The sequence below is a fragment of the Sinocyclocheilus anshuiensis genome, unplaced genomic scaffold, assembly GCF_001515605.1.
Source record: "Sinocyclocheilus anshuiensis isolate Anshui unplaced genomic scaffold, SAMN03320099.WGS_v1.1 scaffold1943, whole genome shotgun sequence".
In the NCBI taxonomy this organism is placed as follows: domain Eukaryota; kingdom Metazoa; phylum Chordata; class Actinopteri; order Cypriniformes; family Cyprinidae; genus Sinocyclocheilus; species Sinocyclocheilus anshuiensis.
This window is the reverse complement of record NW_015549679.1, coordinates 150,604-162,030: the sequence shown is the minus strand read 5'-3', so window position 1 is coordinate 162,030 and position 11,427 is coordinate 150,604. Positions and strand designations below refer to the sequence as shown.

Sequence of the window (11,427 nt, the reverse complement as noted above, 5' to 3'; positions counted from 1 at the left end):
AACGACGAATTAATATTGAGAAGTGGTTCTTCTGCTACAGGTAACAACTCTTAGTAATTTAGTGGGTACATGATCTAACAGGCATGTTGTTGGTTTAGATGCAGTGATAAATTTATTTAGCTCTTCCTGTCCTATAGTTGTAAAGCACTGCAGTTTATCTTTTGGTGCGATGAATGAAGCTGAAGTATTATACGCAATCGAAATGCTATTTGATGTCACAAATGAGGAAGAGAACAAGTGAGACTATCAGTCTTACAGCAGGAGTTCTGAAAGTTCTGTAAGTGATTTTCCCCAGATATTAGTACGAAGTTGGTCAAGAATTGCCTGCAGGTTTATTTCCACAATACAGATTTCTAATAGGCTAATAGTCATCATCAATACAGTATGTTGTCTCGGTCAAACATGATGTGAGCAGATGAACATCAGAAACACAGACGGACAGCTCAGTGCCAAAGCTGGTTTATTATTTTTATTACAAAAATAAAATACAAATGACTATAGAGACACAGCAGACGTCTTACTAAAGAACCGACAATAGAAACGCCACACAGCTCTGTGCTGGAACCACAAATGTGTCTGTAGATCTGTGAGCATCTCCATATCAGCTGCCATTTGGCAGAAATTATCATCATCATCATCATCATCATCACTAGCTGCTATCAGAAAACCTCACGGACTGTCAGATGAGTCAAGTAAAGGCCAATTCACACCGCACAGACAAACACCAACAAACAAGTTGGCCGTTTAATTAGAATGTTATGAAAAATAACTGTCATGTTCACACTTTCACTCGGGTGAAAACAAACCCCGACCAACACCGACAGGGGTAACACACTGATCAAACAAAACCCAACAAACATTTGTTGGCGTTTATCTGTGCGGTGTGAATTGGCCTTAAATGCATTATAGACTTTAGCTGATCACTACTATTATAAATGAGTATAAAGTCAAAACAGCTCGACGTGCTTATAGAACTGCACCATGATGCAGGTTGCGCTGTGATTTGGCTCAATATTAAATGTCTTTATTATTAAACACACATTTGACAACAGACTTGGAGCTGCTCAATGTCAAAGGCTTCATATTTGAGAGCACCTACATAATGCGACAGACACCAGCGGTGCTCAAAACAAACACCTGAAATCATCCGTAACGCCTCAGATTTCACCTGTAAACGGTGATCAATCCATAAGAAACAAAGGCGTTATGAACACATAGTTAGTACACAAGTACAGAAACAAACTCCATGACAGACGGACACAGTAATGTGTGTCCGGTCAAGAAATGAACATGAACGCATTTGATTTGATTATAGAGAAAAGGAGTCGTGTGAATCGCGTGAACATGAACGGTATTGCTAAAGTAGACGGCACAGCGCTACTGCAGCTCACAACAGAGAGTCCTCATTTTTTGCATAGCCTAGTTAGTTAGTTAATCTAGATCTCCACCGGGAAAGGCACAGAATCTGTAAACTTTGTGGGAATTGGGTTGGAGTTGAAGAACTTTGAGAGGACGACAGCGTCCTTCAGTGCAACAGAAAACAAAACGGGGTTTGCAGCCGCGTTCAGAGGGCTGACGGAGACAAGCGTTCACGGAAACAAACACGACGGACATGAGAAAACCAACTGGAAACATTCTGATCTTGATTTTAGCCCTTAATGCAGGTAAACGTCAGTCTTCCTCTACGAAATGACACTCATCGCCTTCATTTGTGGCGTCATCTGATCATATCTGTGCTTCACTAATAAACATAAATCAGAGATCATAAATCATGTGACTGCAGCAGGTCACACACACACACACGGGACGCCACATCCAGCTCGACACAAGCTTGTTTACAGCAGCCTATGAAACAGGTAAGGCCACGATGAGATACACACACATGAGACGATCAGCTGACTGTGTGTTTATCTGCTCGACCAGCACTCATGGGATTCCTCAGCACACAAACATCATATAAAAGGACATGTGCCACCCTGTGTGTTTGAGACTGTGTGTGTGTCTCCTGCGGGAGGAGACACGTGTCGCTCTGTGTGTGTGTGTGTCTTACTCTGGGCTGAAGTCTCGGTGCAGCTGTGAGAAACAAACAGTGGTCTGGATTATTCGCTCAGTCTGTGAGAGGAAAGTGAGAGGGATGCTGGGAAACGGACACACATGACGCAGTCAGACAGTAGAAAAAGTCTCTCACAAACTCCCTCATTCCTGATCCCGATGGGTCGTCACACCTGGTGGTCGGTGGTGGTGGCAGGGTCGGGCGAGAGCTCTTTGCCGGCAAGGGTTTCACTCGGAGCAGCAGCCACCGTCGGCTCCCTGACACAGCGATTCCTCCTCGGGCCCCAAACCCTCGTCCACATCCAGCTGGCACACGCACACCTCGATGCCCGAGTCGCCCGTCACATGTCTGCGCCGGCCATTGGGCTCCTCATCCTCCTCCACCTCCACAGCTGTCTCAGGCGCAGGTGGCTCCAGGACCACGGCTGCCTCCGTCCGGCCGCTGAGCACTGGGACGTCTGGTGGAGACTCTGAGTAGGGCGGAGGGGGCGTGGGCGGGTGGGCAATCACCTCCTCATAGTCGGGTAGCTTACAGTCTGTCCAGAACCCTGAAAGTGATGGACACAAACGGGTCAGAGTGTTGCTCAACTTGACCAAAATAACAGACACGCGCACAGCTGCTGCACTCGTTTCAGAGCCGACATGACACAAGTTACAGCCTCTCATTACCAAATAGATGACTGGAGCACATCAGTGGGAGCTGGACGAGCATCTGGATGTGTCTGACTACATGGCGTGTATGCCGTTAACTAGGCTGAATATGGATCTGACTCTTCTGAATGGAAATTTGTTTTTAATGACAAATGATCAAAGTACCATAAAACACCAAAAGACCACAGTCCTTCACATGACTCTTATGATGTAATATGACTATCCAACATCATTCACATTTGCCTTCACTGAAATATAGCAGCTTTTGAGTCATATGGGCTAATGTTAATATTACATTTTATTCAGCTGAGGACATCTTCTTTGTGAACATCTTTGAGAACATCTCCCTTGTGTCATGGAAGAACAAACAGCATAGAGATGAGTAAATGAGATCACATGTTATTTTAAGGTCAAATTTTAATTATTAACTAAAAATGTTGCTGCTTATTAATAGTTAGTAAGGTAGTTGTTAAATTTAGGTATGACCCCTTTAATATGTGCTTTATAAGTACCAATAAACAGCCAATATGCTAGTAATACGCATGCTAATAAGCAACTAGATAATAGTGAGAACTGGTCCCCAAAGTAAATGCTCATTTTAATTTGTGAGTGAATGAGTCCTTTAATTCACAGCATGACCTTCTCAAGGTTTGCACTATAAACAAAAGATATCTGAACTCCCTGGTCATTCGTATGTCAAGCGACGCCAACATTTTACTGTATTTTCTGATCATTTCTGTAAAATTGAATCTAAAATAATCCAAACACGCAGATGAGATCAATGGTTGAATGTGTTACAGATATTTCTGTGCTTTAAAGAGGATGAATGAAGACTCCTGGAAGATCTTTAGTTACGTTAAAACCCACAGCATTGTTACTCTAGTCCCCTAAAACAGCACTGCTGCGAATTTCAGAAACTAGTCAAGCTCACTAGTGAGCTGTTGAGCAGTGGCACATCCTGACCATCCTTACAGTGCAAAGTGGCCCTTTCTGATGAGAACAATGTGCAGAAACTCGTGTTGGAGACGAGGGTCACACTATGACAAACTGTTACACGCATGTAAAGCATCACGCTGAACGCTCTTGTGAGCTGACGACGAGTCAGGCATCGGTGATGGTGTGGTGTGGACACGGTACTCACGTAGGTTGAGAGGAGGAGGAGTGATGAAGGAGCTGGAGGCGCCCTGATATGCCATCAGACTGATCTCTCTCTGTCTCTGCTCCTGCTGCAGGCGCATCTTGACGCGTCGGTGTCTGTATGCGCAGCAGCAGCTCAGCATGATGATGAGGGTCCACACCAACCAGAACCCTACAGACACACATCATCAGTCCTTGCATACTGTCATACTGCTCTAAATATCAGTCATGTGATCAATGCCAACACTCATCATCATGTGATATCGCCGAACGCATCTCTAGATGATTGACAGGTGGCTCTTGACTTCCAGTGTCATCTGATTTTCTGACTTTCAGTGACTCAATCAAATGTTTAATACCTGTAAACTTAATTGATTCAACAAATTGTTGATAAATCCATTACAGCATAAATGCATTTCAGTATTTACAGAAATGATGTTTCCGTACAGATATGTAGTGCACAGCATAAATGAGTACACCCCCTCTGAAACTTAACAAATTCAGCAATTACTCTTTACTTAGAAGACATGTTAGGGCTCTTTAGAGATATAATGTTCCAGCAAGTCTGCTTGATCAGCTACCAAAGAAGCATGTTAAAATTATTCAGGAAAATAAGACTTTTTTTATATCAAAGTGATAAAATGCTGTGTTGCAAAAATGTACACCCATCTGAAAGTTATTTAAAATATAACAAATAAAAAAAAATTCTGGTGTAAGTTCAAGGCATTTTTTGATCAACAGGTAAGTATGTTGAACCAAAACGGTTAACAATTTTCCAATTTTCTCCGCGCTCCAGCAGTTGTAGCCACAACAATGAGTTGTAAGCAATGCAGGATGCAGCCACTGAGGATGCAGTGGATTAGTTTTGTTTTTGATCAGAATCAGAAAGATCTTTATTGCCAAGTGTGCTTACACACACAAGGAATATGTCTTGGTGACAGAGGCTTCCAGTGCACAGACAGGTTGACAAGTGACCAGACACAGGTAACAAAATAAAAATAAATATGTAAAAACAATACACAATAGACAAAAAGACAGTAGACAGTATATTGTATGTGGAGAGCTCCACACCGAGGCGGCCATCCGTTACTATGGTAATGCGCCACCGAATACACCTAAATTCATTTATGTCTGCGCAAATAATTTTACTCCAAACTACTTTCTGAACGAGGGACAATTCAAGGCAGGTTTTGTTAAAAAGTTAAAACTCAAGGATGGATCAGTATCCATTGTTCGTGATCCAGCTGCAGCAAGTCTCACACTTTATATTTTTTATGATTATTTACAAACTGCCTTTCCTTTTCCACATAAGAAAGGGGCGGGGTGAACAGAGCTCATTAGCATTTAACGAGACATGCAACGAAACCGCAAGGTAAAAAGGGTGTTGTTTTACACGACCACTGAGGAATTTTAACCAAAGTATGTTGCAGACATTTCATGAAGACCCTAAAAATCATACCAACTTGTGGAAAATGGGCATCCGATGTCCCCTTTAAAAAGTGTTATATAGCCCACTGAATCATACTCAGACTTAATGGTGATAATGTAGCCACTTGAGAGAACTGTCAGGAGATTTATTTCTTAGCACAAAAGGGTACAATGGTACAAGAGGAATACCAAATCATTGTTTTAAGTGTGAAAATATACAAAAGTAAAACAGAAATTCAAAAACAATGGACTTGTGAAAAGGCCCCTAAAATAATCAGGTGTTCACTTTAAGCTCTGTGTCTCAGAGTAGGGTTGTGACGGTGAGGAAATTTTCCCACCGGTTCATCGACGTGTGACAACACCGGAAATACCGGTATCACCGCGGGGGCGTTCCCTCTTTTCCTCACTTTCCTTCGCTTTTAAATAGCTTGTAAAAGCGGTGTGCGCATTTTACTTTCACTTTCAAATAGTGGCAATTCGGAGTAAAGTAATTGTTCATTTTTAAGTTCGTTTGAATTTTCTCTCTTTTCCTCGCTTTCCTTCGCTTTTAGATAGCTTAAAAGCGCCGTGTGCATTTTACTTTCACTTTAGAATTAGCAGCAGTTAGGCATCAATTGCTTGAATGCAACAACAAAATACAACGTCAAACTCACTTTAGCGTATATATAAGACATAGAACTTTTATTAACAAAACAAATAAAAATATACCATGCTATAGGGCAGGCTATGCCTAATTTAAAATCGGTGGGCAAGTGACGTAACCGGTGTTGCGGCTTAACACCGGTATCACCGTCAGCACTGTCCATCGCGGCAAGCCTATCTCAGAGCCGATAAAAGCTATGAAAAGAGTGACGCTTTGTCTCACAGAGTAAGATGCAGCCTGCAGAAGTGACATGCATGGTTGTTTATCCACACCAGGCCCATATTTACAAAATATAGACTTCTGGGAATCCATACTCTGATCTCATAAGACCAAGTCAATAATTTTGGATCTAACAGCATCCAAAATGTTATGGTGTTGCTAGAGGAGGAGTACAGAGAGAAGTGCCTGATTCCCACAGTGACATTCAGTGCTAGTAAAAGCTCTTCTATAGGGATGTATGAGTGCTGAAGGTGTGAGGACGTTGTGCTTTATCAACGCTGTCATGAATTACCATAATGAGAATACAGAGGAAAGTGTATTTAAATATAGTTTCAATGTCACAATGCAAAAAACGAGCCCTAAAACAAGCTTTGTTTTCATAGAGCAAAACCTAATTTTCCATTTATTCCTTTTGATATTGAGCTGAAATATGAAATGAACATGCACAGGCTGGTGGACCAAACACCTCACTAGCATTGTACTGTCATGCGTGTGAGCCTGAACCACATACGGGTGGGTGTGTGTGTGAGTGAGTGAGTGAGTGAGTGAGTGAGTGTGAGAGAGAGAGAGAGAGAGAGAGACACACACACACATGAAGCTGCTGCACTTACACCAGAGCTCGTAATAGTACGTGCAGCACTCGGTCTCGCCACAACAGTAGCCCATCTCACAGCGGTACTGTTCATTGTTCACGCCGAAACAAAACTCCTTCCCCTGTCAAACAAACACAAGCATTGAGTGAAAGACAACAGCACAGATCTAAGCTCTTCATCATGCGCACTCCAGGCTTTACATCAGCGTTTACTGACAGTAAACACTCACAACACTCAGAGAAAGAGTGTGACTCCTTTATTAGGAGCACAAAGGCAAATTCATCGTTTGAAAACCAGACTCACCACTCAAAATCTGATTTCTGTCACAATTCACATATTGGTCTAAAATTATAAGGACAAAGTAATGCAAGTAAAGTTGAAATCAATCAATAAATATGAACAATTATATATAGTAATATCAATGAAATTGGATCCTCAAATATAATACTGTATAAATAAATAGGAAACACAGTGTTGCCTGTTGGACAGGTGAGTCTTTATTTGCTTGTGAACTATGATGGGCGCTGGATCTTTCACCTACACAATAACCTTTAAACACAATCAGTACGAGTCAAACTTAAACCTCACAAACACACACAAAGCCGGCGAACTGACACAACACCCTACAGACATACTAAAACACTGCAGACACCCCACAATCACAAACCATCAATAATATAACCACCATTTTTTTCCCCGAATCATTTCATCTCCTGAATGTCCGTGATTTTAAAATGTAAAATATTAATATTTATTTTAAATATATCCCGTAAGAAAGGCCATAAGGTGTTTATAACCATTGTTACACGATGCTGGTTTTATGGCTTTATTTGAGTTGTTTATCGAGGCCTCGCACCGCGCTGATCCCGGAGCTCGAGTTCAACACTCGCCGCCTCAAAGGCCGCGCCGCCGGCTTACCTGAACTAAACACGTCCCTGTGCAGAGAAGCCCCACCACGAAGCCCAGCAGCTTCTGTGGCATCTTGCTGCGTTTTTCTTTCCAAACTCGAGCGGAATCATAAAGCTTCAGTTAAACAGACGAGATGACCGTCCGCTCGACATGTCCGTGTTCATGAGTGTGATTTCATGTGATCCACATACAGAGGGCAGCAGCATCACATTCAGCCACAACAATAACAGCAGTAAAAGCGGCACTGAAGCCGCTGAAAGCTGAAACACATCCGCTGCTGCTTCTCATTACATCTCTGTAAGTACGTGACTAATAATAGTATCGTTATATTTATCGTTCTATTATATGAAAAGGCTATATGAAAAAAACATATTATTCTTATTAAATTAATGTGCATATGTTGATTTCTTTTCTACAACACAGTCATTCTTGAGAAGCGGGACAAAACGGTGCAAAATTGAAAAAATAAAACCTTGTACTCAGATAAATTAAACTACATTTATGTATCTTATATGTACTAAGCTGCTGAGCTATGCTTTGATACAACCCCCCAACTTTTCTCTTTTTTAACAAAATGTGCTTCTTTTTTTTTACCTTGGACTGTATAATATAATTTCAACTTTATCTTTAACAGCATTAAAGATGTTTTTAACATTTCAAAACACATTCTCGTGTTAGCAGACAGATTACACTTTCACATGTGACCAACAATTCCACAACAAATATAAAATATCATAATGAAATATTATCAAAATAATCAACTGATGGAGGTGACGAAAACCTGGATTTGTAGTCATTTTAACTATCAAATACATTGAATCAGTCAATTACTGTATTAAAACAAACAGTGAGTATGTTATTGTTTATAAAGCTTTTATTCAAGAGTCACGTTTAAGTATTTTGATATATCATTGGAACACAAAATCTTATGGTGGTGACATCTGACGGTGTTGACAAATTTGGCATTTCTTTCACAAAACCAATGGAGTTCATGTAGTAGCCATTTTATTTTTTTCTGTTGATGCTAGATGCTAATGGAAACTGCTTCAGGAGAATAAAATTATCTAAATATTTCCAATAATTTCCTCAGAAATTGGAAGATGGTGTTGACATATCATGGCTGTGACACAGGAAATATTAACATTAATTTAATTATATTCTAAAATTAATATTCTAATATTCTAATAAATATTCTAAAACTAAAACTTAGCAGAGCCTGTCTGACACTGATGTACTCTGCAGAGGTGAACTGTGGCAAGGGGGTGCTTTAGAGTGACAGCTGCCCCTGATATTCCCTGATTTTATTACGAATGTCTGACGGTGTTGACAAAACGTGGGGACGCAATTTTAAAATCGTATTAAACATGCATGTGTCATTAAAAAAAACAACCTTGCTTTGATAGGAGATATTAAGTGTTGCTTTTGATAAAACAAGCTATTTTTCATCATTAAAAAAAAACATTTTTATCCATTTTATTGCATATGAATGATTGAACCCTTCTCTGTGGACACACTGTTTTAGTTGTAGTGAGAGGACATTAAGAAACATAGATTTGGTATAATAATGAGAAAATTAAATTGAAGGTGATAATTGTGTTATTAATCCCTCATGACATTTAAAATGTAAAATATTTGTATTTTTTTAAAGCTGATAGCAGTTACCCTTGCTGGACCTGTTTTGTCCCACGTCTCAAGAATGATACATTTTTAAATGTTCTACTGAACATCGAAATTAAAAACTACAAAACGTATAAAAATTAATACACCTCTTTAAAAAAAAAAAAGAATACGTTTTTATTCAATACGGACATTTTGCATATTTTAAGATATTGTAAATGTAACATGCGGCATCCCCTGACGTCAACCGGATGACATCAAAAGCGGGAGCTCGCACTGAAGAATGGTGAGTATCGCATATACTCTCTCTCTCACACACACACACTCATCTAATTTATATATATGATGAACAGTCTGATTGCTGAAGTTTTCTCACTTTTCTAGCGGTTTATATTGAAAACTATTCGCTGCTTGAAGACGCCTTTCTTTATATTATCCTAATAAACAGCGCTTAACGGTTTATTATAACGCGCTACAAATAGGCCTGATTAGAAAATTCTTTTGTTTGTTTTTAAGTATTGGTAAAAAGTTCTTCAAAACTGTAAATCCATACAGCCTACGCATCTATTAAGCAGAATACGCGATACGAGCCTTTAACAGAACTGATGGTTCACTTTTCTCATTTAAATTAAGGTAGATGTTAGATCATATGAAGGACATTGTGTCTGTTGATTGTTTACTGTACATATGACACAGAAACTGGCTTAAGGTTTATGTTGGTTAGCAGCAGGTGGAGCTCCGTGTTTAATCTGTGTCAATCCTAATCAAAGCAGCTGATTGGTTCACAGTCTTGTGTGTTTGGTTCATGGTTTGGTTCAGGTTCCGAAGAAGCTCCTCTGCTCAGGATGACGAGACAGAAGTTGGTTGTGGCTACAAGGGATACAGCAAAAACCGGAAGCTAACAATAAATTGAATTTTCTACCTAGATTGTGTTTTATTAACGTCTACACCAGGGGTGTCCAAACTCGGTCCTGGAGGGCCGGTGTCCTGCAGAGTTTAGCTCCAACTTGCCTCAACACACCTGCCTTTAAGTTTCTAGTATGCCTAGTAAGAGCTTGATTAGCTGGTTCAGGTGTGTTTAATTGGGGTTGGAGCTAAACTCTTCAGGACACCGGCCCTCCAGGACCGAGTTTGGACAGCCCTGCTGTACACCTACCCCAACCCTAAACCTACAACTTACAATAATGCCAAAAAATAGTAATTATTGTTGTACAGTGTGAGAAAATTTATGCTATATTGATGTGCGCATGCCCAGTAGTTTTTGCTGTATGCCATCTAGCCTTAACCACAGAAGTTCTGGGGCCTCATGTATAAAACTTTACGTAGATTTTAAGTGTTCAGAGTTGTTCTCATTCTTTTCCACTGGCCAAATAGTATCTTAAATTGTTTTAAACAAATCAAATGTACGAAATTTTGCCTATAAGGTAAACATATATTTTAGGATGTTATATATTTAAATGGAAAGAGATAGGCCTTATTTTTTTATTTTTTTTGCAAATAACTGTCTGACTCACCGCGTCAATAACAAAACATTTTGAAAATGAAACGTTCATATCTTACAGTTTCCTTCAAATTATATATTTTAAATACAGTGGTGTTTGTCACAATATTGGGAAGAGCACGAAAGGGGTTATCATTAGGCTACTGTCTGTCTGTGCGCGACACCTGCGTGCAGAGGTTCTACCAATTCAGACAACTGTTAGTATGACAATATTTACACAACTATCAATACTTTGTTGACCAATTACCAAGCAATGCTTAATTTTGTTCAGTCTGTGGTGTAAAAAAAGGTCGCATTAGCAATTAAAGAAAAACACTTAAAGGGGTCATATGGTCACATTTTTTAAAGATCATTATTTTGTGTATTTGGTGTAACAGAATATGTTGACATGCTTTAATGTTCAAAAAACACATTACTTTTCAAATACTGTACATTATTGTAGGTCCTCTATGCCCCGCCTCTCTCAAACGCTTCATTTTCTACAAAGTCCCTCCTTGCAACTTCAGGGATCTTATCTATGCACAATCAGCTTGTAACACTCCAAAGAGAAAGGGAAACTTGAAATCGCATTATATGACCCCTTTAAATCTGCAGTCCGTAAATTTAGCCTCTTTGTCGCCATCTCTGTTTGAAAACCTGCAATTGCAGCTGTTTGCAGAATTATCTTCCTTGCGTAG

The 11,427-nt window shown here is 39.9% G+C and overlaps 2 protein-coding genes across 2 annotated transcripts in view; one reads left to right on the top strand and one right to left on the bottom strand.

Annotated features, from left to right (window-relative positions):
* Window positions 1-447: 447 nt before the first annotated feature.
* Window positions 448-7,903, bottom strand: LOC107660367 (WW domain-binding protein 1-like). The gene is made up of 4 exons (XM_016449633.1): window positions 7,642-7,903; window positions 6,742-6,844; window positions 3,845-4,012; window positions 448-2,600 (listed from the first exon to the last, which is right to left on the bottom strand). The coding sequence occupies exons 1-4, from the start codon at window positions 7,702-7,704 to the stop codon at window positions 2,281-2,283; spliced, it is 654 nt and encodes a 217-aa protein (XP_016305119.1). The 5' UTR covers window positions 7,705-7,903; the 3' UTR covers window positions 448-2,280.
* An 8-nt stretch (window positions 7,904-7,911) lies between these two features.
* LOC107660365 (ADP-ribosylation factor-like protein 3) overlaps window positions 7,912-11,427 on the top strand; it is a 13,045-nt gene continuing 9,529 nt past the window's right edge. Inside the window, exons 1-2 of the mRNA XM_016449631.1 lie at window positions 7,912-7,929; window positions 9,459-9,535. Coding sequence (XP_016305117.1) covers window positions 9,533-9,535 — 3 coding nt within the window. The 5' untranslated portion in view covers window positions 7,912-7,929; window positions 9,459-9,532. The remainder of the gene's footprint in view (window positions 7,930-9,458; window positions 9,536-11,427) is intronic.